At 42.0% G+C, this 26,226-nt stretch overlaps 1 protein-coding gene across 5 annotated transcripts in view; it reads left to right on the forward strand.

The window, feature by feature from the left end:
- Positions 1-1,379: 1,379 nt before the first annotated feature.
- The window catches only part of LOC111529171 (TP53-binding protein 1), a 91,234-nt gene continuing 66,387 nt past the window's right edge, over positions 1,380-26,226 (forward strand). For 3 of the 5 annotated variants that reach the window (XR_002727334.1, XM_023196037.1, XM_023196036.1), the window contains exons 1-11: positions 1,380-1,514; positions 2,100-2,284; positions 2,474-2,567; positions 2,816-2,900; positions 14,610-14,737; positions 15,626-15,784; positions 16,114-16,243; positions 17,861-18,027; positions 20,583-20,712; positions 21,511-21,605; positions 24,889-25,097. Coding sequence is in view for 3 of the 5 variants with exons in the window: in XM_023196037.1 (XP_023051805.1) it covers positions 1,508-1,514; positions 2,100-2,284; positions 2,474-2,567; positions 2,816-2,900; positions 14,610-14,737; positions 15,626-15,784; positions 16,114-16,243; positions 17,861-18,027; positions 20,583-20,712; positions 21,511-21,605; positions 24,889-25,097 (1,389 nt within the window). In the remaining 2 variants the exon portion in view is untranslated. Of the gene's footprint in view, positions 1,515-2,099; positions 2,285-2,473; positions 2,568-2,815; positions 2,901-14,609; positions 14,738-15,625; positions 15,785-16,113; positions 16,244-17,860; positions 18,028-20,582; positions 20,713-21,510; positions 21,606-24,888; positions 25,098-26,226 lie in introns of those variants that run through there. The other 2 variants (XM_023196040.2, XM_023196038.1) reach the window with 2 other exon arrangements.

Here is a 26,226-nt window from a genome sequence, read left to right on the forward strand (position 1 = left end):
AGTGAGATGCGTCTCTGTGTGGTCCATTTCATTTTAGCTCCACTAATAAAACATTCTGGGGACCATAATTATATTCCAGTTATAGCAGTAATAGATTCTAGATTTTTCAGGACAGTTTCAAGGAGTCAGTCCTTTTGTTCCCATAAGTAACATGTATTCAGACAACATGCCTTGATTTTGGTTTGGAGAATATGATCACTGTAATTTATAGCAGCAGTGAGAAGATTGGTAGGAAGCTCTACTTCAGCTTTGCCTATATCAAGTGCTGAATAGGGCATTTCTGGAAATGGAGAATCATGGTTGGGCTGTGCTGAAATAAATCTGAGCCTGGGGTAGAAAGAGAAAACTGCCTCCTATTGAATGCCTACTGTGTATATGTTTGGCACTGTGCTAGGTGCTTTCCCTATTGACAGCTGCTCTGGCTAGACTTATATCCTGGATCCAACTGCCACTTAAATAACATACCCCCACCCATCAACAACAACAACAACAAAACAAACACATATGCCTCATGGGGCTTAGTTCATTAAGACTCGTCACAGCTGCCACACCCTCTTTAAGACCCTGGCACCATAATTAGGATAATAGAATCTCTGGGCTTGGAGCTATCTTTGAGGGCATCTAGTTAGAAAGGGTGGCAGCTGTTCTCTTTACCATGGAGTTTGAGAATGACACTGCTCAATTCTCTCAATGGGAGGTGCAAAATATGTCTGGGGCTGTAGTCTCTGTGGGCAGTCCCATAAAAGATAAGGCAACGATAAACAAATGTGAAGCTTGAAATACGTCCTAGGCTGAAAAGGGCAATGCTTACTGGAGCCCTCTTACAATGTAAAAACAAACAAAAACTAAAAACGCCCTGGCAGAGACGTAATGTCAGGCCCCTGGATTCAAGGTAGAGGCCCACAAAAGGGATCCTCATTGACACAGGTTAACCCCGTGTCAAAGAAGAGTCTCTTCTCTTCGTTTCAGCAGCTCTGAAATACTAGCCGTCCTCAAGCCGCTTCTTCTTTGCCCTGTTATGAGAAAGCTGGGAAACTCTCTCCTTTTCCAGGAAAGAGGGTGAGGGACGGGGATTAAGGGGCATGGGACGAGAAAAAGCAGGTAGAGGTTCTGAAATGTCTGAGTAGTGGTAAATGCAATCGTCCTGGAAGCAGGGAGGGTATTTCACGCCCTCTCAAGGTCCCTTCGGTTCAAGGATACCGTCATTCTCCGGCTCTACTGAAGGGGAGGGCCTGCAACGTCCATGCTGCCATGGAAACGCGCCGCCGTGTTCCTTTTTCTTACGTGGGGCGGAGCACTCTGCCTCAGCGACCTATCATCCACGGGAGTTCTTGAGTGGCGGGCAGCGGCAGCGAATGGACGATCCGATATTGTGTGACGTGACGGGAAAGGGGGAGTTCGCGGCCGGTGGCGGCGGCGGCGACAGCGGCGACCTGGGGATCGATCTGGAGGGACTTGGGGAGCGTGCAGAGACCTCTAGCTCGAGCGCGAGGGACCTCCCGCCGGGATGCCTGGTACTGTTTGGAGAGAAATGGGAGTGCAGTGGGCTCTGAAGGCCTGGATTTCGGGTCTGAAAGGATGGCTGACCGGAGGGGGCGGGGTGGCAAGCATGGGGGGGGGGGGGGGGAGGGGGTGGGGGGGCCCAAGGGGGGGGGGGGGGAAATGGTAGCTAAGAAGGCTTGGTGGTCGTGAGGAAAGCTGAAAGGCTGTGGGGCCTCTGGCGAACAGATTTTAGAAAACAGTCTTTTGGGGGGCGGTAGAGGCGCCAGAAGGACGTCGGGCGGCGGAGGGGGGGGGGGGGGGGAAAAAGGGGCGGGGAGAGAAGAGGTTAGGAAGGAGGGGAAAGGGTGTCTACGAGAAGGTGATGAAAAAGAGAGAGGGAGGAATAGGAAAGCTTATTGTAAATAACGAGGAACGGGGGCTTGGTAAGCATGATAGGAAAGTGCTTGCAGCAATTATAAATATAATATTCTAATTGTCGGATTCCTGAACTGGTCCCGTTTCCCAGCTCTTGTACTTCCGCCCCATTATTTAGGTTTGGACTGCGTGAGCAAGGCTAGTAGGTTACACGGAACTGATCTTTTGTTATTCCATTCCAGGGGAGCAGATGGACCCTACTGGAAGTCAGTTGGATTCAGATTTCTCTCAGCAAGATACTCCTTGCCTGATAATTGAAGATTCTCAGCCTGAAAGCCAGGTTCTAGAAGATGATTCTGGTTCTCACTTCAGTATGCTATCTCGACACCTTCCTAATCTTCAGACGCACAAAGAAAATCCTGTATTGGTAAGTGATACCTTGTTTGAAAATGATTGAGCAGATTTTTTTTTTTAAAAACCAAAAACAACCAGCAAACGTAAGTATTTAGAAGATCATTATCTTCTCAATAAAGTTGATTGGAAAAATTGTTCACAGTAGGTTTCATTTTGAACTATTTCATATATAATGGGGATATTTTGTATGTGTATTTTCTAGGATGTTGTGTCCAATCCTGAACAAACAGCTGGAGAAGAACGGGGAGACAGTAATAGTGGGTTCAATGAACATTTGAAAGAAAACAAGGTTGCAGGTGAGATGTTTAAAGCTATCGGTCCCCTTTGCATTTTTTGGGCGCTCTTGTTGGAGCTGGGTGAATTTAAACTTTATGTGGTTGTGCTGAATGTATGTAAGGAAGCCTACTGGGGTATCTGCATAGTAGTCACTCAAAAGTTGATGTGCTAGTGTCACTGATTAGATTGGTTTTGTCTGTATTCCTGATTTTGTATTAAAGTTTGGTGGTAAATGTCTTTTGTGCTAATATCCAGTAACTTTTTTCAGACCCTGTGGATTCTTCTAACTTGGACACATGTGGTTCCATCAGTCAGGTCATTGAGCAGTTACCTCAGCCAAACAGGACAAGCAGGTATACAGTGTTTGAAGGGGTTTATTTAAATGTATTATCGAATTTATTCTTTTATCTGTACCTGTTGCCTCATCCCAAGGATAAAATCTTTTTCTTGTGGATTAGGAAGTGGGACTTGAGGGTTGTATTAGACAGTATTCTATTAGTACTGATAGCTGGAAACTCTTTTGTGATGGTAATAACAATTTTTATACCTACATTATTCAAATCATGATCTGTCTTGTGCATGTGAAACAAAATAAGCATTCCTCCTAGTAGAAAAAAAATTACTGAAAAGTATTTAGGGGCCAGGCACGGTGGCTCATGCCTGTAATCCCAGCCCTTCGAGAGGCCAAGGCCAATGGATCACTTGAGGTCAGGAGTTTGAGACCAGCCTGGCCAACATGGTGAAACCCCATCTCTACTAAAAACACAAAAATTAGCTGGGTCTGGTGGCGCATGCTTGTAATCCCAGCTATTCAGGAGGCTGAGGCAGGAGAATCGCTTGAACTCGGGAGGTGGAGGTTGCAGTAAGCTGAGATTGTGCCACTGTACTTCAGCCTGAGTGACAGAGCGAGACTGTGTCTCAGAAAAAAAAAAAAAAAATTTAGGAGTATTATCAGAACTATCAGGCATGTTTTCCATCTGTCAACCGAAGTAACCCACCAGTTTTAGATCTAGAATGTTTAATTCATACCCTAAACAGGATTCAATTTTTACCGTGTCTTATGCATATCTTTATAGTATCTATTTTTTGAGTTCATCCTCTGTGTTAGGTCCTGTATTGGACATTTGGCATATAGTATAATGTTATTTAATCGTATTCTTTTTTTTTTTTTGAGACGGAGTCTTGCTCTGTCGCCCGGGCTAGAGTGCAGTGGCCGGATCTCAGCTCACTGCAAGCTCCACCTCCCGGGTTTATGCCATTCTCCTGCCTCAGCCTCCGGAGTAGCTGGGACTACAGGCACCCGCCACCACGCCCGGCTAGTTTTTTGTATTTTTAGTAGAGACGGGGTTTCACCGTGTTAGCCAGGATGGTCTTGATCTCCTGACCTCGTGATCCGCCCGTCTCGGCCTCCCAAAGTCCTGGGATTACAGGCTTGAGCCACTGCGCCTGGCCTTTAATCCTATTCTTAAAGCAGCTGTACAATGAAGACATTGTTATTACTTCCATCTTATAGAGGGGAAAATTGATGGGCAAAGGAATTAGATAACTTGCTCTAGAGTACATTGCTCGTAAGTGACAGAGCTGGGCTTTGAACCTGGTCCTTATGACTCTAATGCCTCCTCTTTCTTTCTGACTAGTCAGTGCTTCTCAGTCTTCTGCCCCAATACTTCTAAGGTCCAAGGAGAATGTAGAGAACATCAGGAGTTTTGGGGTATCCAGTAGAAAGGAGAGGTGGTTAGAGAGGAGAATGTTAGCTCGAGATGGTTAAAGACTATTGTTTTTTCTTTTTTTTTTTTGAGACGGAGTCTCGCTCTGTCGCCCAGGCTGGAGTGCAGTGGCTGGATCTCAGCTCACTGCAAACTCTGCCTCCCGGGTTCATGCCATTCTCCTGCCTTAGCCTCCCGAGTAGCTGGGACTACGGGCGCCCGCCACCTCGTCCGGGTAGTTTTTTTTTGTATTTTTTAGTAGAGACGGGGTTTCACTGTGTTAGCCAGGATGGTCTCGATCTCCTGACCTCGTGATCCGCCCGTCTCGGCCTCCCAAAGTGCTGGGATTACAAGCTTGAGCCACCGTGCCCGGCCAAGACTATTGTTTTTTCTTAAAACGAAATGGTTTTTGGCTGGGCGCAGTGGCTCATGCCTGTAATCCCAGCACTTTAGGAGGCTCAGGCAAGAGGATCACTTGAGCCCAGGAGTTTGAGATCAGCCTGGGCAGCCTAGTGAGACCTTATCTCTACAGAAGAGAAAAAAAGGGCTGGGCACGGTAGCTCACACCTGTAATCCCAGCACTTCGGGAGACTGAGGTGGGCAGATCACCCGAGGTTAGGAGTTTGATACCAGTCTGGACAACATGATGAAACCCAGTGTCTATTAAAAATACAAAAATTAGCCGGGTGTGGTGGTGGATACCTGTAATACCAGCCACTCAGGAGGCTGAGGCAGGAGAATCACTTGAACTTGGGAAGCAGAGGTTGCAGTGAGCCAAGATTGCGCCTCTGCACTCCAGCCTGGGCGACGGAGCGAGACTCTGTCTCAAAATAAAATAAAATAAAATAAAATATTTAAAAAAAATTAGCAGGGCATGGTGGTGCATGCCTGTAGCCCCACCTATTCAGGAGGCTGAGATAGAAGGATCACTTGAGCCTGGAGGATTGAGGCTGCAGTGAGCCATGATTGTGCCACTGCACTCCAGCCTGGTTGACAGAATGAGACCCTGTCTCAAAAAGAAAAGCTTTTTTGGAGGTGTGTTTTATTTTACACTCTGTGTTTGTTTGTACGTATTTTTTTTCCCTCGCAAATCAAGTAAAATAAATGCTATAGAACAACCTGCAAACCGATGGGCTCATTGTGGCCTGCAGAAGTGTTTTATTTGGCCTACATAGGTGGTAAAATGTTAATATATTTGAATTAATTGATAGAATTTTAAAATGGGGAAATTTCTCATAAAGCTTAGATTTCTAGCTTCTGGCATTTCTTGTCTCTATTGGCAACAGTTGGCTGGAGTTATGAGTAGCAGTCAACCTCTGCTTATATGGAGCATTAGTGCTATGATTTGCCATAGTCACTAAATTCACTATTGTACTTGGACACTGAGGCCAGGTGTTCTTTTGTCGTTTATCATAGTGCTTGTGCTTTTGTTCTTACACCCAGCTGCTTCACTCATCTATGTTACCTTGCTTTGATTTCTGTGGGCATTTAAGTTTATGGTACCTCTTTAGGAACACGTGCCAGGCTTATCTATGTTTTTGTGGCTCAGCATCCTGGTTTGAGCCAGTGGGGACAGGAAGTATGCACATCCCTCATTGTGAATGAAGCAGTGCTATTTTGAGAAGTTTCATGCTACTTCTTCTCATGTTAAATAAATGTGCAGGCACTGTGGCATGTGCTTTAAAGGGGCTTTTGCCATTGAGGAGCTTATAATTTAATAGGAGAGACATGTTAAATGAGTCATTACGTCAATAGCTATTCCATTACCACTGTAATCATTACAAAGAGGAGAAAATATATATATATAACCTTATCTGAAGGATAAGGGAGCACCTCTTTGTGGAATACAATCTAAACAATAAATATGAATTTGATAGGCATAGTTGAAGGGCTTGGGAGGGCACAGTTGAAGGGCTGCAGATTTCTATGTGCAGTATGCAAGGAGGAGCTTTCCAGACAGAATGAACTGTGTGTGCATAGGCTGTGAAGCTGGAAAGAATTTGGAGTTGATTCCAAAAGAATAAAATCCCTTCAAAACCCTTTTTTTTTTTTTAAGATGGAGTCCCACTCTTGTTCCCCAGGCTGGAGTGCAATGGTGTGACCTTGGGTCACTGCAACCTCTGCCTCCCAGGTTCAAGCGACTCTCTTGCCTCAGCCTCCTGAGTAGCTGGGATTACAGGTGCCCACCACTACTGCCGGCTAATGTTTGTGTTTTTAGTAGAGATGGGGTTTCCCCATGTTGGCCAGGCTGGTCTTGAACTCTTAACCTCAAGCGATCCACTTGCCTCAGTCTCCCAAAGTGCTGGGATTACAGGTGTGAGCCACCTTGCCTGGCCAAATCCACCAAATTTATTCACATTTACTGTTTTACTTTTGTGTGTGTGTGTGTGTGTGTGCATGTGTGTATTAAGTTTTACATAGTTTTATCACCTGTGTAGGTTTGTATATGTACCACTACAGTCAAGATACAGTTCTAACACCACAAGGATGCTTATTGTTGCCCTTTTATAGCTACCCCTACCTCCCTCTTTTGCACCCATACCCCTGGCAACCATTAATCCATTCTTCATATGTAAAATGTCATTTCAAAATATTATGTAAAATGGGATCATACAGTCTGTAACCTTTAGTGATTGGCTTTTTTTTTTTTTTTTTGAGGCAGAGCCTCACTCTGTTGCCCAGGTTGGAGTGCAGTGGCAAGGTCATGGTTAGTGCAGCCTCCACCTCCTGGGCTCAAGCAATCCTCCCGTCTCAGCCTCGCAAGTAGCTGAGACGACAGGCACATGCCACCACACCCAACTAATTTTTTAACTTTTTGTAGAGATGGGGTTTTGCTGTATTGCCCAGGCTGGTCTCCAACGCCTGGGCTCAAGCAATCCTCCTGTCTCATCCTCCCAGAGTGCAGGGATTACAGGTATGAGCCACTATGCCCATCCCTGGGATTGGCTTTTTCAATCAGCATAACTTTTGGAGATCCATCCATGTGTTTGCATTTATCAATAGTTCATTTTTATTGCTGAGTAGTCTTCCATGCCGTGGATGTACCACAGTTTGTTTAACCATTCGTCGATTGAAGGACATCTGGGTTTTTTTTTTTTCTTGTTTTTGACTACTATGAAGTAGCTGTTATAAACATTTATGAACAGGTTTTTCTTTTCTTTTTTCTTTTTTTTTTTTTTTTTTGAGGTGGAGTGTTGCTCTGTCGCCCAGGCTGGAATGCAATCTCAGCTCACTGCAACGTCTACTCCCGGGTTTAAGTGATTCTTCAGCCTCAGCATCCCGAGTAGCTGGGACTACAGCTGTGCATCACCACGCCTGGCTAATTTTTGTATTTTTAGTAGAGACGGGATTTTACCATGTTTACCAGACTGGTCTTGAACTCCTGACCTCAGGTGATCTGCCTGCCTCGGCCTCCCAAAGTGCTAGGATTATAGGTGTGAGTCACTGCGCCCGGCCATATGTACAGGTTTTTCTGTGAACGTAAGTCTTCATTTCTCTAGGATAAATGCCCAGATTTGCAATTGCTAGGTCATGGTAGTTGCATGTTTGTTTTTTTTAAGAAACTGCCAAACTTTTCTAGAGTGGCCGTACTGTTTTATAGTCCCACCAGCAATGTATGAGTGATCTAATTTTTTTTCATCCTCACTGGCATTTGGTGTTTTCACTATTTTTTATTTTAGCCATTACAAGTCTGTAGTGGTACCTCATTGTTGTTTCAATTTGCATTTCCCTAATGGCTAATGATGGTGAGGATCTTTTCACGTGCTTACTTGCTGCCTGTCATTTTCTTGAGGGAAATGTCTGTTCATATTTTTTGCCCATTTTGGGCAAATTGGATTTTTTTTTACTGTTTTGAGAGTTCTTTATGTATTCTAGATAGTAGTCTTTTGTAGAATATGTATTTTGCAAATATTTTCTCCCACTCTATCCTTTCTCTTCATAGGGTTTTTCATGGAGCAATTTTTAATTTTGGTGAGAGCTGTTAAATATTTTCAACAGAATAATATAAGTCATTTACTTTAAAAAGGGCTTATAGGCTGGGTGCAGTGGCTCAGGCCTATGATTTCAGCACTTTGGGAGGCCAAGGCAGGTAGATCACTTGAGCTCGGGGGTTTTTGAGACCAGCCTGGGCAATATGGTGAAATCCTGTCTTTACCAAAAATACAAAAAAATTAGCTGGGGCATGGTGGCACACATCTGTGGTTCCAGCTACTCAGGAGGCTGAGGTGGGAGGATCGTTTGAGCTTGGGAAGCAGAGGTTGCAGTGAGCCGTGATCGCACCACTGCACTCTAGCCTAGGCGGCATAGTGAGACCCTGCCTCAAAAATAAATAAATAAATAAGTATAATAAAAAGGGCTAATAATGAAAAGCAGAGAGTCCTTCCTTACCCTTGCTCCCTTTTCACAAAGGCAACTCTCTTTAACTGTTTATGGTTTTACTTCTTTGGGAGGTTATCGTCCTACCTCTAATACTATTGTAAAACTATAAATGTGTTTTATATGTAAAGTAATACTTTTGTATTGTCGTTTCTTGCTTTATCAGATTAAGACAGTTGAGTTCTGATAATGAAAGATGGGATAACTCAGCAACACCCTCCCAATTTTTTTGTTTTGTTTTGTTTTAAGACCGAGTTTCGCTCTTGTTGCCCAGGCAGGAGTGCAATGGCGTGATCTCGGCTCACCGCAACATCTGCTTCCCAGGTTCAAGCGATTCTCCTGCCTCAGCCTCCCAGGTAGCTGGGATTACAGGCATGCGCCACCATGCCCGGCTAATTTTGTATTTTTAGTAGAGATGGGGTTTCTCTATGTTGGTCAGGCGGATCTTGAACTCCTGACTTCAGGTGATCCACCCCGCTTGGCCTCCCAAAGTACTGGGATTACAGGCGTGAGCAACCGCAGCGGCCCTCCCAATTTTTTTTTTTTTTTGTTTTCACCTTCTCGATTTTTGATGATAAATATTTTAATTCTTCTACTGGCTCCGTTTATACCTCTAAATAATGTATTTAAACCTCTGTTTTCTCTTTCCATCAACTTTAGACAGTAGAGAAAAGTTTAACTTCAATACCGTTTTTTGTCTTCATCTGGATTATTTCATCTTTTTCTGATTCATCTAATGGTTCTACAAAACTTTTTTGAGTATTTTCTGTTTTGTTTTTTGAGATGGAGTCTTGCTTTGTTGCCCAGGCTGGAGTGCAGTGGCACTATCTCGGCTCACTGCAACCTCCACCTCCTGGGTTCTAGTGATTCTAGTCCCTCGGCCTCCCTAGTAGCTGGGATTACAGGCGAGTGCCACCATGCCTGGCTGATTTTTGTATTTTTAGTAGAGACAGGGTTTCACCATGTTGGCCAGGCTGGTCTCGAACTCCTGACCTCAAATGATCTGCCCATCTCGGCCTCCCAAAGTACTTTCTATTGAGTATTTTGTGTGTGCCAGGTGTTCTTGTATTTTGGGGGTACAAAGTGATCAGAAGAAATAAAAATCTTAGACCATAATGTAGCTTACATTCTTATGTAGGGTATAGCAATATATGATAAATAAGTAAAATATGTAGTATGTTAGATGCTGATAAGGGCTGAAGAGATCAATATAGCAGGGAAGGAGAGAGGAAGCAACAAAGGAGTTGCAAGTTTATATAGGGTGTCTGGGGAGTGCTTCATTGATAGGACATTTGATTAAAAAGCTAAGTGAGGCCAAGGCAGGAGGATCTCTTGAGCCCAGGAGTTTGAGAGCAGCCTGGACAACATAGTGAGACCCTGTCTCTACAAAAAATACAGAGTAAACCAGGCATGGTAGTGTGCGCCTGTGATCCCAGCTACCTGGGAGGCTGAGGTGGGAGGATTGCTTGAGCCTGGAAGGTTGAGACTGTAGTGAACCATGATTGCTTCACTGCACTCTAGCCTGGGTGACAGAGTGAGACCATATCTTAAAAAAAAAAAAAAGTCTAAAGTGAGTAAGTGTATTTGTTGTTACCTGGGATAAGTGTGATCCGTGCATGGAGAATGGCAAGTGCAAAGACCTTGAGGCATGAGTGTCCCTGGAATATGTGAGAAATAGCAAGGAAGTTAGTGTGGCTGTAGTGGAGTGACTAAGAGAAGTGAGAGAAGAGGTCAGAGAAGTCAAAAGGGAACCAGATTATGTAAGGCATTGTGAGAAATTTGGCTCTTATTTTTAGTGAGATAGGAAGACATTTAAGGGTTTTGAGCAAGGGAATGACATGATCTGATTTAGATTTTTAACAGAATCGCTCTGGCTGCTTAATTAAGAATAGACTGAAAGGAGGACAAGGCTAGAGGCAGGAAAACCAACCAGGAAACTATTGACATAATTTAGCAAAATGTGATAGTGGCTGGACCAGGGTTGAAGCAGATGAAGAATGGTGAGATTCCGAGTATTTGAAAAGAGGATTCAAAGATAGATCAGATGTGGAGTGTGAGAGACAAGAAGGAAGTAATAGTTATTCCAGGTTTGTTTTGCTTTGAGTAGCTGGGACTACAGATACATGCCACTGTGCCTGGCAGATTCCAAATTTTTGATTTGAGCAACTAGAGTAATGGAATGACAATTAAGATAGAGAAGACTGCAGCAGGGGAAGTTCAGTTTTAAACATGTGAAACATTGTGCTATCTTTTCAACAGCCAGTTGGATGTGTTGAAGAGGTTATTGGACAAAGAGGCCTGGAGCTCAGGGGGAAAAGTCTAGGCTGGAGATTTAAATTGCAGACTCATAAGCAGATAGATAGTATTCTAAACCATGAGTCTGGATGAGGTCATTAAGTGGGTGAATGCAGCTAGAAAAGAGGTCCTAGGTCTCACGGAGCCTCCCAGCATTTAGAGATCAGGGACATGAGGTAAAAACACCAAAAGAAACTAAGAAGAGCTCAAAGCGCGTGTGTTGTTTTGTGCTGTCTTCCTTCATTGCTTCTTTTCTACCATTTGCAATCTTTGCTCTTGAACTTTCTTTCCCTGTGTTTCCCAAGGTCATTTATTTGGTCCTTCCAGTTATATAGATAATGTTCTGTTTAGTTCTTGTAAAAATCTTTACTTAGTCTTCTTTCACTTGCTTCGGTCACGGTTCCCAACTTTGCAAATTTGTATTTTCACCTCTTTTATGTTTATTAAAGTTATGCCTAACGCTCTTTTTATGAAATATTAATTGCATAGAAAGTTGCAGGGAAGCAAAGATGGCATCTGTAATCCTGCCACCCAGAGGCTAATTGCTGTAAACATTTTGGCATCTTTTCTTTTTTTGTTCATTTGATTTATATGGTTGACATCATGTGGAAAGTAAAAGTATATGTTTGCTGATGTTTTGCTTAAAAACATGAACATTTTTCCCATGACAATTAAAACTTAACATATTCCACAGATTTTTTATTTTAAAAATTTAATCCCACAGAAGAAATGAAAGAGTATACATTTGTTCTGTGTGTTGTACTTTTTCGGGGGGGATGAATTGTTTAAAACTATGTTGCAGACATCAGATTTCTCCTTAATATGATGTCCCCTTAAATACTTCAGCATTCATCCCCTAAGAATAAGTACATTATTCTGTATAATCGTAGTACCATTATCATACTTAAATAATTCCGTAATATCTAATTATACGGTTCAGATTTTCCCAGTTGTCTCAAAGATGTCTGTTATCTTGTTTTATTGATTGGTTGGTTGATTGGATCTAAGATCCAAATTCAGGTTCACATTTTGTATTTGATTGTTTCACACTTTTTTTTTTGGAGATAGACTCTTTCTCTGTTGCCCAGGCTGGAGTGCAGTGGGGCAGTCTTGGCTTACTGCAACCTCCACCTCCTGGGTTCAAGCGATTCTCCTGCTTCAGCTTCCCAGGTAGCTGGGACTACAGGCACGTGCCACCACACTGGTTAGTTTTTTTTTTTTTTTTTTTTTTGAGATGGAGTCTCACTCTGTCGCCCAGGCTGGAGTGCAGTGTTGTGATCTCGGCTCACTGCAACCTCCGATTCCTGGGTTCAAGTGATTCTCCTTCATCAGCCTCCCCAGTAGCTGAGACTACAGGTGCGTGCCACCATGCCCGGCTAATTTTTTGTATTTTTAATAGAGACAGGGTTTCACCATGTTGGCCAGGATGGTCTCGATCTCCTGACCTTGTGATCCACCTGCCTCGGTCTCCCAAAGTGCTGGGATTACAGGCGTGAGCCACTGCGCCCAGCCTAATTTTCGTATTTTTGGTAGAGACAGGGTTGCACCATGTTGGCCATGCTGGTTTTGAACTCCTAACCTTGAGTAGTCCATCCACTTTAGCCTCCCAAAGTGCTGGGATTACAGGGATGAGCCACTGCATCTGGCCCTGTTTCATACATTTTTAATGGTGATATAATATTTTATTAATATATTATAAATTTAATCATTTCCTTAATGCTGAACTTAATAGGTTGTTTCTTAGTAACAGTAGACTTTTGGAAATAAGCTTTCAAAGGATTGTTCCATATTTCAAATTATTTCTTACAATAGAAATTATTAGAATTACTAGGTATGTGTGTTTTTAAAGGTTTGATGCATATTTCCAGATGATTCTCCAGAAAGTATTTGTTTATCTGTACTCATTAGAAGTGTATGGTGATGCTTATTTCATGTTAGTTTGAGTAACACTGAATAGTAATACAGTATTAAAAATCTGTTTTTTCTAACTTAATTAGCAACAGATGGTTTCTCTGATTTCTTTACATGTTTAAAGATACTTGGCCGGGTGCAGTGGCTCACATCTGTAGTTGCAGCACTTTGGGAGGCCGAGGCAGGTGGATCACCTGAGGTCGGGAGTTCAAGACCATCCTGACCAACGTGGTTAAACACTGTCTCTACTAAAAATACAAAATCAGCCGAGCGTGGTGGTACACGCCTGTAATCCCAGCTACTCGGGAGGCTGAGGCAGGAGAATCGCTTGAACCTGGGAGGTGGAGGTTGCGGTGAGCCAAGACTGCACCATTGCTCTTCAGCCTGGGTAACAGAGCGAGACTCCGTCTCAAAAAAAAAAAGAAAGAAAAAAGATACTTGTATTTCTTTTTTTTTTTTGAGACAGAGTCTTGCTCTGTCGCCCAGGCTGGAGTGCAGTGGCCGGATCTGAGCTCACTGCAAGCTCCGCCTCCCGGGTTTACGCCATTCTCCTGCCTCAGCCTCCCTAGTAGCTGGGACTACAGGTGCCCGCCACCTTGCCTGGCTAGTTTTTTGTATTTTTTAGTAGAGCTGGGGTTTCACTGTGTTAGCCAGGATGGTCTCGATCTCTTGACCTCGTGATCCATCCGTCTCGGCCTCCCAAAGTGCTGGGATTACAGGCTTGAGCCACCGCGCCCGGCCAATTTTTTGTATTTTAAGTAGAGACGGGGTTTCACCATGTTAGCCAGGATGGTCTCAATCTCCTGACCTCGTGATCGGCCTGCCTTGGCCTCCCAAAGTGCTGGGATTATAGGTGTGAGCCACTGTGCCCGGCTGGTGTTAACTTATTTTAAAAATATATGGGGTTTGCTTGTGCCCAGTAGTTCAAGGCTGCAGTAAGCTGTGATCGTGCCACTGTACTTTAGCCTGGGAGACAGACTCTGTCTCTTTTTTTTTTATCTTGAGATGGAGTCTCGCTCTGTCGCCAGGCTGGAGTGCAGTGGCGCGATCTCGGCTCACTGCAACCCCTACCTCCTGGGTTCAAGCAATTTTCCTGCCTCAGCCTCCTGAGTAGATGGGACTACAGGTGCGTGCCACCACACCCAGCTAATTTTTGTATTTTTAGTAGAGACGGGGTTTCACCATGTTGACCAGGATGGTCTCGATCTCTTGACCTTGTGATCTGCCTGCCTTTGCCTCCCAAAGTGCTGGGATTACAGGTGTGAGTCACTGCGCCTGGCCCAGACTCTGTCTCTTAAAAAAAAAAGTAAAAAATAAAAAGTATGTGTTTGTATGTATATACATATATAAGCTCCTTACCTGAATTTTGTTTGGACTCTCTGGTTCTATATATATATATTCTAAGATTTTTTTACTAAAATATTTCTGTGAACTTTTAAAAAGTTTTCTGAGCCCTTTCTCTGCTCATTTGATGCATATCTTTTCTTGTCACTTGTCAGTAATTCTTCTGAAGGCAAGATTTTTCTACCTCTACTCAAAAATACAAAATTCAAGTATGTTGATGCCTTCTTTTTTCTTCACTAAATTCTGTGTAGGATGTTGAATTGTTAATCTTTTAGGTGCTTTTTGTAGAAAGAAGCACTATAAAGGTGAGGTATTTTACTTTTTCAGGTTTGGCTAAGAGGTGGTTGGTATGTGTCGGGGGTCAGAGTGCTTTGATTAAAGTGTTCCAAACTATCTGGGAACACATGATTATATCCTTCTGTTGTGTAGTGTTCTGGGAATGTCAGTGGAATCTGCTCCTGCTTTGGAGGAAGAGAAGGGAGAAGAGTTGGAACAGAAGGAGACAGAGAAGGAAGAAGATACTTCGGGCAATACTACACATTCCCTTGGTGCTGAAGGTAGCCTTGTGCCTTTTGCAGAATAATAGACTGTTCTAACTTCCTTTAACATGATCGTTCAGATGTCTAAATTTCTCCTCTTTATTAGGTTACAGATTTCTCATAATTAAATTGAGAGTCATTAAGAAATTTGCTAGTAATGTAAAATGTTCCACCTGGTTTGGTGTTCAGGAAATTGAAGTTCATTGGTTAGCTCCTTTCTGCATATTGAGTTTTCTTCCTTTTGTATTCATTTATTTTTCAAATATTTTTGGAATGTGTACTTTGTGGGGTGGAAGTACAATCCGAATTGCTGTGACTGTGGGTGTAGTTTATGATGTATCTTTAGAAAGCAGACATAGTCTACCATATTAAGTGCTTATAAGGTTTTATAGTATGAAGTATTTTTACTTTATTACACATTTTCCACCTTCATCTTTAATACACTTATTTATTTTTTCATTTTTTATTTATTATTTTGAGATGGAGTCTTGCTCAGTTGCCCAGGTTAGAGTTCAGTGGCATGATCTTGGCTCACTGCAACCTCCACCTCCTGGGTTCAAGCCATTCTTGTGCTTCAGTCTCCCAAGTAGCCAGGATTACAGGTGTGCGCCACCACACCTGGCTAATTTTTGTATTTTTAGTAGAGATGGGGTTTCACCTTGTTGGCCGGGCTGGTCTTGACCCCCTGACCTTAAGTGATTCGCCCACCTCGGCCTCCCAAATGCTGGGATTACAGGTGTGAGCCACCATGCTCGACCATATTTATTTTTTATTTTTGAAAAATTTGGGGATGCACAGGGCTTTGAGGTGAAGGACTTAACAGGACCCTTCTTTGCTGAGGAAAGCAGCTTGTACATTGCATAATGTTGTGGGATGATACCTAATTTCTTGGTGTTTTGTTCCTAGATACTGCCTCATCACAGTTGGGCTTTGGGGTTCTGGAACTCTCCCAGAGCCAGGATGTTGAGGAAAATACTGTGCCATGTGAAGTGGACAGAGAGCGTCTACAGTCAGTAACCACCAACTCTGGTTATACCAGGCTATCTGATGTGGATGCTAATGCTGGTATGAAACATGTTTTCTGGCATTTGGAGTTGTGTTTTCTCCCATACTAGAGGTAGTTATTTTTTCCTTGATAAGTTTTGTAGCTATCCAAATTAATATAATCTAAGTCATTTAGTAAGGTTGAAGAGTTTTCTGGTAAATACTTGTCAGTTGTTGCTTTGTGGGCTGAGGTTTTCTTTAAGTTATTGGTTACTTTATAGAATGATGCCTGTATATATTTGTAAATTAGACTTCTGTTAAAATCTTTGCTTTTTAAAAAACATCTGGGACTGTATCTAGTATTTTGAAAAATTAATTATCCCCTTCCTGTCATTTTATAAAACTCTCAGCGATTAAGCACGAAGAACAGTCCAATGAAGATATCCCCATAGCAGAACGGTCCAGCAAGGACATCCCTGTGACAGCACAGCCCAGTAAGGATGTACATGTTATAAAAGAGCAAAATCCACCACCTGCAAGGTAAGCCGTATTCTTTCTAAAAAGGATTTATGGGTTTTGCTGTAGGGTTATACTAATTTCATTTTACCAGATGAAAACATTTGTAGAAATTGTTGATTTTTAAATTATTTTCCGCTTGTACTGGTCATACTTGTGGTCTATTAGAAACACTGATTATTTATGAAGTCTCAAGAATCGTTTTTTGTCTGTTAGTTTGAGACAAAGTCTCACTCTGTTGCCCTGGGCTCATGTAATTCTCTGCCCCAGCCTCCCAAGTACTTGGGCCACACTTGACTACTAATCTTATCTTTAGGCATTCTACAAAGACTTTTTTGTTGATGAAAAAAATTTTTTTGTTGTAGAGATGGAGTCTCGCCATGTTGCTTAAGCTGATCTCGAACTCCTGGGCTCAAGTAATTGTGCTGCCTCAGCTTCCCGGAGTGCTGGGATTATAGGCATGAGCCACTCTGCCTAGCCTACAATGATGTTTTAAGGCTTCTCTAACTATAAGCATGACTCTGTAATCTTTGCTTGCCACTCTTCCTTTGGGATCTTTGTCTACAGAGACACTGCCTGTCTATGGGAGGTCTACTTAGCCTCTCTGGTGTTATGAAGAGTAACGTGAATATTATATTTGAAAGCCTACTGTTTCTATACTTGAGGAGCATCCAGATTGCTTTGGGTTCTCAGATATCTTGCATCTGGTATTTTATGGTATCAACAGATGTAGGGATTCTCAGGTTCTTTAGGCTCTTAACTTGGTAGAATTGGGAAATGTGCCTCTGCTTCGTCTCTAGTGATTTTTATAACCAAAGCTTCATTGCCTCTGGCCAGCAGGTGAAATTTGAATATGGCAGAAGAAAACTGGGATGCTTCCAGTTTGGGGAAGGGGATAAACATTCAGTATTGTTTTGTTATTTCCTTCAATAGAAAGAGTAGGGAGGGAGTGTCCTAAGCAAAGTTGAATATCAAGAGAAATTGTCTTGCTAATGTAAAACACTCAGCCTAACAGTGACTTTTTAGGCTTTTCTTTTAGGTGCTGCCTTCCATCTAGTTATGCTATTCTGTTTACCCTGGGGAGTAGTAGAACAGGTGAACCTCATAAGTCTCTGGAAAGGGGCCAGGGATGAATGTCTTACAGGTGTTAGTATTGGTCTGAAGGAGAATTGGTTTGGGGTTTGGGTACATCAAATGGAAAAGGTCAGCAGAAGATATGTGTGGCACTAGTACAGAGGATAATTCTCATCAAATACTTTCCATGGAATGTCATAGTTTGGACTGTTCTCCTTACTGGCATTATTGGGGTCTGGATCAGAATTCTTCATACAGGTCTAGATAACATTATATGTAACAAAAATCCCCCAAGTCACTCATCAGAAATCTTAGAAAGCATGAAGCACAGTATTGAGCAGAGTTGAATACAGGTATTGGCTGTGTGAGTCAGACAGGTTTTAAAATGGGCTGAGGACTTTTGTCACTATAAAGAGCAGTTTATTTCCTTTTTAATAGATAATTATGTAAATTAGAGCCACTGGAATTTTTGAAATTATTAAAGAAAAACACACAAAACAGGAAAAGCTTTTTAGTAAAAGCATGTGAACTTAGGAACTTTTTCTCCTGGTGATATGAATTTCCTAGGTCAGAGGACATGCCTTTTAGCCCCAAAGTGTGTCTTGCTGCTATGGAAGCAAAAGAACAGTTGTCTGCACAGGAACTTACGGAATGTGGACTGCAGATTCAGAAGTCACCAGAGCCTGAGGTTTTGTCAACGCAGGAAGACTTGTTTGACCAGAGCAATAAAACAGGTACCAAGAGTGATTTGCTGTTACAGCTCTTCTCCAAAGATCTAAACTTTTATTTTAGTTCTGAGGCTACTGGTTAAGTTACAAAGCATTTTATAGGTTTGCAGACCTGTTTGTGATATGGAAGGAAAATATGTTTCTAGTTAATTAGTGAGAAGGGCTTTTTGGGAATAATTTCCATTTAATATTTTGACATAATTTTCTCTCTTTTGGAAATGAGATAGTGAAGAATAGCTAATACAGTAAATTTAGTATTATGGATACTAGCCATTTTCTTTTAGTTTTTTTTTTTTTTTTGAGACAGAGTCTTTCTCTGTTGCCCAGGCTGGAGTGCAGTGGTGCGAGCTTGGCTCACTGCAAGCTCCGCCTCCCGGGATCATGCCATTCTCCTGCCTCAGCCTCTCTAGTAGCTGGGACTACTGGCACCCGCCATCATGCCCGGCTAATTGTTTGTATTTTTAGTAGAGACGGGGTTTCACTGTGTTAGCCAGGATGTTCTCGATCTCCTGACCTCGTGATCCACCCACCTTGGCCTCCCAAAGTGCTGGGATTACAGGTGTGAGCCACTGCACCTGGCCGCCATTTTCTGTTACATGGCTATTTTTTTTTTTTTTTCTTTTGAGACGGAGTCTGGCTCTGTCGCCCAGGCTGGAGTGCAGTGGCCGGATCTCAGCTCACTGCAAGCTCCGCCTCCCGGGTTTACGCCATTATCCTGCCTCAGCCTCCCGAGTAGCTGGGACTACAGGCGTCCCCCACCTCGACCGGCTAGTTTTTTGTATTTTTTTTTTGTAGAGACGGGGTTTCAACGTGTTAGCCAGGATGGTCTCGATCTCCTGACCTCGTGATCTGCCCGTCTCGGCCTCCCAAAGTGCTGGGATTACAGATTGAGCCACCGCGCCCGGCCGTTACATGGCTATTATGTCTTCAGATCTTTTTTTTTTTTTTTTGAGACGGAGTCTCGCTCTGTGGCCCAGGCTGGAATGCAGTGGCCGGATCTCAGCTCACTACAAGCTCCGCCTCCCGGGTTCACGCCATTCTCCTGCCTCAGCCTCCCAAGTAGCTGGGACTACAGGTGTCTGCCACCTCGCCCGGCTAGTTTTTTGTATTTTTTAGTAAAGATGGGGTTTCACCATGTCTGCCAGGATGGTCTCGATCTCCTGACCTCGTGATCCGCCCGTCTCGGCCTCCCCAAAGTGCTAGGATTACAGGCTTGAGCCACCGCGCCCGGCCAGATCTTAAATATGATATTAAGCTTAGGTTTTTCATATTCATCTGGGTAACAGTTTACTAAATCTGTTTATTAGTTAATTTGACATAGATAGGAATTTAAAATCTAGCAGAAAGGACATAAAACTTAAAAGAATATAATTTGTTTCACACCTCTTTAACCTCCACCAATCTCATTCCACAGCCTCAGAGAGCTAGAAAACTTGAGTTAATTACCAGCAAAACATATTATGTTGGTTGTAAGGAGGGAAGGGAAGAAGGGTATATTCCTTTGCTATGCTGTGATACAGGTTGCTGTGCAAGACATTCAGAGGGTCACCGAGGAACCTTTGTTGGCCTCTTACTAAAGTTGTAAGGTTTTATTTAAGAAATTCTTTTACACTGGGATTCATATAGTTGATACTCCATCTGTTGCTAAGGGGAAGGGACCAACAGGAGACTCTTGATAGTATAAATCAGTAATGGCTGCTCATAAATCCTTTTACTAATGCATTAGTCTTTTCTGTCACCTTTGAGCAGACCCAAATCATGAAAACTGCTGCATTTATAACATCAAGTATCATGTGCATTGTTTTGACTTCTCCCATCTGTATCATGGCATAAGCTTGACTTCACCTAAGGTAGACATTGGAATAAAAGGCTTATTTGCTGTTTTTTAATAGAAGCATCACAAGAAAGAAGAGCAGCTAAGCAGAAGTATAAGGATTCTGGCTTTTATTTTGTTTATTTATTTATTTATTTGAGACGGAGTCTCGCTCTGTCTTCCAGGCTGGAGTGCAGTGGTGTGATCTCAGCTCACTGCAACCTCCACCTACCAGGTTCAAGTGATTCTCCTGCCTTAGCTTCCCAGGTAGCTAGGATTACACATGCCCGCCACCATACCCAGCTAATGTTTGTATTTTTAGTGGAGATGGGTTTCACCATGTTGGTCCGGCTAGTCTTTAAGTCCTGACCTCAGGTGATCCGCCCGCCTCAGCCTCCCAAAGTGCTGGGATTACAGGTGTGAGCCACCGTCCCCAGCTAGGATTCTGGCTTGTAATCTCCAAGCTTAGATGCTGACAGAAGGGACTAAGGAACTCTTCATCTATTCTTTATTCAAGAAGCCCATTGTAGGGGTGGTTAATGTTCACTCAAGATTTGTGCTATTGTGGTATTCCATTCGTTGTACTATAAATAAAAAACAATTTCTGCCCTTTTGGAATTTCTGCCCTTTTGGAAATATGGAAATATGTTGGAAATATGGATATTACTCTTTGCAGTACTGAATGGTTTTTGGCAACTCAGTACTGTCAATCTGAGAAGTAAGTGCAACTGGAATTTCTTTTTTTCAGTATCTTCTGATGGTTGCTCTACTCCTTCAAGGGAGGAAGGTGGGTGTTCTTTGGCTTCCACACCTGCCACCACTCTGCATCTCCTGCAGCTGTCTGGTCAGAGGTCCCTTGTTCAGGAGAGTCTTTCCACGTAAGTAAGCCTAAAATAGCTTACACCAAGGTAGTATGTGCCTGAGAGTCTTAGGCTAAGACTGAAAGAGGCTAAACTTGCCTGCGAGTCTAGAATTCTTTTTGAAACCAAATGGTAGAACCTATGCATTAGAGCTTTGGGGATGAAGAACTGTTGAAGGTAGATAAATCTGTTTTCCCATTTGAAAATTTTATAATAGTAGCCCAAAGGTTTCACTAAAAAAGAAAAGGCGCAGTTATTTAGAAAATGTTACACGTCCAAAACAAGCATTCTGCTCCTCTGTTTTACTTGCAGTTCTTCTTGTTCAATAGCAGAGGGTGGCAAATAGTTGTTAACAGTAGTTGGATTTCTTTATCTCTGTGTTAGGGCAAAGGGGTTCGCTTGTTGGTTTTTTTTGTTTAGTTTTAGCTTTGTTTTCTAATGAAAATGTGCATGGTCTGTCTATTAGGCAAGAAAATGGAATAATTTTTTTTTATGTCTCAAATCTGCAAATGAATTTATTTCCTACCACTGCTCATCTTGCTTTTCAATCATGATGTCCTTGTGTCTCATCATTCACTTTGCCCTTACTCTTGTAAAAAAAGTTCTTATTTTACAATAGAAAAGTCTGGTGTGGGAAATAGTTATTGAAGTATTTTTGGTTCTTCCACCAGCCTCAGGTTGCTATTTGGGAGAAGTGCTGATAAGTATTTATCTGAATGCCTTAGATATTTTTTCCTGTTAAAAAGTAAAAACAAATACAGAAATGCAAAACTGTGGCTATGGTAAAATAACCTGTGATTCTCTCTTTGTATAAAGGAATTCCTCAGATCTTGTTGCTCCTTCTCCTGATGCTTTCCGATCTACTCCTTTTATCGTTCCTAGCAGTCCCACAGAGCAAGAAGGGAGACAAGGTGAGCTCTCTTGATCTCTCTGTTGATCTCAGATTAGAAGAGGAGCAACACTTCTGCCTTGCAAAATGTACTGCTTCTTTGTACTTTAGAATGCTTGTGACCTACACAATTCTGTAGGATTCATGTTTGTCTAACCTTTAGGAATAAGACCTACTGTAAAGTGCTGTCCTCAGTTCTTTGCTTTTCCTTCCTTCTTTTTTTTTTTTTAATCTAACCCCATCCCCCATCCTTTGCTTTTCTAGCACTAATTCTGTTGAGATTTCTGTATTGTTGGCTCAATTTTTAAAAAGGCTCTGAAGGAAATTTTTTTTTGAGATGGAGTCTCGCTCTGTCACCCAGGCTGGAGTGCAGTGGCTGGATCTCAGCTCACTGCAAGCTCCGCCTTCCGGGTTCACGCTATTCTCCTGCCTCAGCCTCCCGAGTAGCTGGGACTACAGGTGCCCGCCGCCACGCCCGGCTAACTTTTTGTATTTTTTAGTAGAGACGGGGTTTCACCATGTTAGCCAGGATGGTCTTGATCTCCTGACCTCGTGATCCATCCACCTCGGCCTCCCAAAGTGCTGGGATTACAGGCGTGAGCCACTGCGCCTGGCCAAAATTTTTGTTTTTAAAGTTGAACTTAAATGAATTAGTATGGGGAAGAACTGGACTTATTACTAACGGCCTAGTTGTTTCTAGCAGCATGTGAACACATTTCTGGTGAGAAGGAACCAGCTTGTTTCTTGTGGTCCTTATAGGTTATTTTTGCTATTATTAAAATAGTTTTAGCATAAGAGTGGTTGAAAGTAGGTGGTAAAAATTTTAACTTCATTCATTTACTCCTTTGAAGACTTAGAGATTTTATATTACTTTATTCATAAGAAAGCTTTCCTTTTCACGTCTCTAATTCATCTCATTATTTAAGCTTCTTTTGCTCTGATCTAGTCTCCTATCCAGTCATTCAAGATGTTTCTGAATTCCTACGATTTCTACAAAGCTTTTTCTAATAAATTCTATGATCTTCATCTTTTTACTCTTTCATATACAAGTAATGGTTTTATTTATTGAGCACTTAGTATAGGCAAGGCATTATTCTAGAGGCATTTCTGTGGTTTTTCTCATTGAATCCTCACAAACATCCTAAGAAGGAGATGTTACTTTTATCCCCATTTTACAGATGAGGAAATGGAGGCATAGAGAGATTTTGCAACTAATGAGATGTAGAGGCAGAATTTGAACTCAGGCAGCTGCCTCCAGAGCCTGTGCCCTTATCTGTCATATATATGCCTCCTATTATATCCTTTCTCTGCTCTTGAGTAATATAAAACGTAGACATTTAACAGTTTTTCAAATGTAATTTATCAGTGATAGAATTTGATCTTAGGCTTTCTTCTGCTATAAAATTTGTCTCTGGCTATTTCTCTTAAAATCAGTTGTAGGTATCCAAATGGACTAATAGCAGTCTAGGCATAACATGATTAGTGACTAATATCAATCTAAGCATAACATGATTAGGTGAATTCTACAAAAACCTTGGTAATACAAGTTAAGACTGGTTAATTCTTAGAACAGTTTCTTTTATCTGTACTGTGAACATTGGAAAAACATAAAAATAATTATATTAAATATGCTTTCTCAGGCTGGGCGTGGTGGCTCACGCCTGTAATCCCAACACTTTGGGAGGCCAAGGCGGGCAGATCACCTGAGGCCAGGAGTTCGAGACCAGCCTGGCCACCATGGTGAAATTCCATCTCTACTAAAAATATAAAAAATTAGGTAGGCGTGGTGGCGGGTGCCTGTAATCCCAGCTACTCAGGAGGCTGGGGCAGGAGAATCACTTGAACCCAGGAGGCAGAGGTTGCAGTGAGCCAGGGTTGCACCACTGCACCTCAGCCTGCACAACAGAGCGAGACCCTGTCTTCCAAAAAAAAAAAAAAATGCTTTCTCCCTGATTGTAAACAGTCAATATTTATTGTAGAAAGTTTGTTAAGTATATAGGAAATTAATGAAAATAAAAATCACCTGTGATACTACACTCCGGATATAGTTACAACTAGTATATTTGGATATATTTCAGTTTTCAATACATGAAGTACTTTTACATAATTGGCATCATGTTGTGTATATGACTCAGTTTTCTTTTTTTATGTAACAGTATATTTTCACTTGTCAGTTATATTTTAGATTTAATGCATTTGCTTATTATGTGCATCAGTGTTTGTGAAACTATGTGTGCTTTTTGTATTTATTTGTTTTTTTGCTTTTCTCTTAGATTATTAGCCTAAAGCCTTTTTTATATGTAGTGCCTATAACATCAGGTTTTTAATGTGCTTTGTCATGGCAAGAAAGTTCAAAATGTGCAACAAAAGTACTTAGCACAGCTATGGTAGTATATTAAAGGCCAGTAGCACCGGATCCCAGATTAGATGTAGACTGGTAAGGTTGAGACTAAGCTAAGCAGCAAGGCTAGGTATTGAGGTTGCAGTTTGGGTAACTGGTAGCGTGAATGTGAATTATGGGGAAAAGGTAAATGTTGTCAAGTAGTTTGTGAGTGGTCTAGAGGAGGCCTGTTTAGGGTCAAGTTATAAGATAGGGGATAAAAATGATGAATCAAATACTTAGCTAGCCAGACTGACTCCAAGCAAGGTCCTAGGTGGGTAGTATACTATAGGAAAGCAGTGTTTTGTGTTTTGTGTGTGTGTTCCCTCCTAATTTGTGTCAGGATTAGTGTCTTCTCTTTCCTAGTTCTTTGATAGATCAGTGCTGATTGGCATTGATAGATTTTTTTTTCTTCGTCTGTATTTGTACAGGCATCCATCTCTCTGCATTTAGCAATTGTTAATGCAAATATAATGAGTTCATAAATACTAATTATAGATGCTGTGTTTACTTAAAGTGGTGACAAGTTCACTGTCTTTCAAGGCCTGTGGTAGAATATATGATGGTTAAATTAGGTAATAGTAGTTTGGGCTTTTCTTGAGCTTTTCTACAGGGAAGTGAAAAACTGAGCTATAAAATCAGGAAAGGAGCCAAGTTATTTCTTATGAATGGGTGGGTAGCCCCAGTTGCATCCAGTTTTGATCTATACCTAAAAATAGAAGCTTGGGCAGCTCTTCCAACCAAAGGAAGTATTGCTAGATTGCTAGGACCCAATCTACTATTATTCCATCAGCTTTTCTGAAAAATTGCATCACTATTTTTTTAGAGTGAAAATGTCTGTAATGTAATTGTTATTAGTGGTGTTGGAACATGAGTAATATTGATGAGTGATACTTCTCAATTTGTTTTTCCTGTTTTAAACCAGATAAGCCAATGGACATGTCAGTGTTATCTGAAGAAGGAGGAGAGCCTTTTCAGAAGAAACTTCAAAGTGATGAACCAGTAGAATTAGAAAACCGCCCTCTCCCACCTGAGCCCACTGTATCACCACAAGCCTCAACACCAATATCTCAGAGCACACCAGTCTTCACTCCTGGGTCACTTCCTATCCCATCCCAGCCTCAGTTTTCTCATGTGAGTATTGTAGAAAGAGTTGTTTTTTTTAAAGCAGCATTATTGGGGTATAATTTACAGACCATAAAATTCACACGTTTTAAATGTACAATTTTGTGATATTTTAGTACATTTACAGAGTTGTTCCTGGCTAACACGGTGAAACCCTGTCTCTACTAAAAATAAAAAAATTAGCCGGGCGTGGTGGCGGGCGCCTGTAGTCCCAGCTACTCAGGAGGCTGAGGCAGGAGAATGGCGTGAACCCTGGAGGCGGAGCTTGCAGTGAGCTGAGTTGAGATCGCGCCACTGCACTCCAGCCTGGGTGAAAGAGGGAGACTCCATCCCAAAAAAAAAAAAAAATTTACAGAGTTATGAAGCTGTCATCACAAAGTAGTTTTAGAACAGTTTTGAAGTCACCTAACATCTTGATTTTTTTTTTATGTTTAAACTTTTTACAGTGTCTTTAAACTTTTTGAAAATGTTACTGCAAAATTGCAAAGGGACATAAATCATTATTCTACCTTAACACAACTGTTACTGTAATTTTTGTCTTTCCACATGCTTATGGTTTTTTTCAATAACTAAATTTTTTTGCCCATGACACAGCCTCAGGAGGTCCTGACGATATGTGCCCCCACATGCTGGTGTTTTTTTATTTTTTTTATTTTTTTTGTTTTTTAGAGACAGAGTCTCGCTGTGTCACCCAGACTGGAGTGCAGTGGCCGGATCTCAGCTCACTGCAAGCTCCGCTTCCCGGGTTCATGCCATTCTCCTGCCTCAGCCTCCCGAGTAGCTGGGATTACAGGCACCCGCCACCTTGCCCGGCTAGTTTTTTTTTTTGTATTTTTTTTTTTTAGTAGAGACAGGGTTTCACTGTGTTAGCCAGGATGGTCTCGATCTCCTGACCTCGTGATCCGCCCGTCTCGGCCTCCCAAAGTGCTGGGATTACACTCCCAAAGTGCTCCCAAAGTGCTCGGCCTCCCAAAGTGCTGGGATTACAGGCTTGAGCCACCGCGCCAGGCCATTTTTTTAAAAAGTTGTTGTATAGCACAACTTTAATTTTTTTTTTCCAGTTAACATTGTATCGTAATAATTCTCAGTGTTACATTGTTTCAAAAGTTGTGTATTATTTAAGTAGATGTGATCTCAG

The sequence above is a fragment of the Piliocolobus tephrosceles genome, unplaced genomic scaffold (assembly GCF_002776525.5).
Source record: "Piliocolobus tephrosceles isolate RC106 unplaced genomic scaffold, ASM277652v3 unscaffolded_110, whole genome shotgun sequence".
Classification (NCBI taxonomy): Eukaryota; Metazoa; Chordata; class Mammalia; order Primates; family Cercopithecidae; genus Piliocolobus; species Piliocolobus tephrosceles.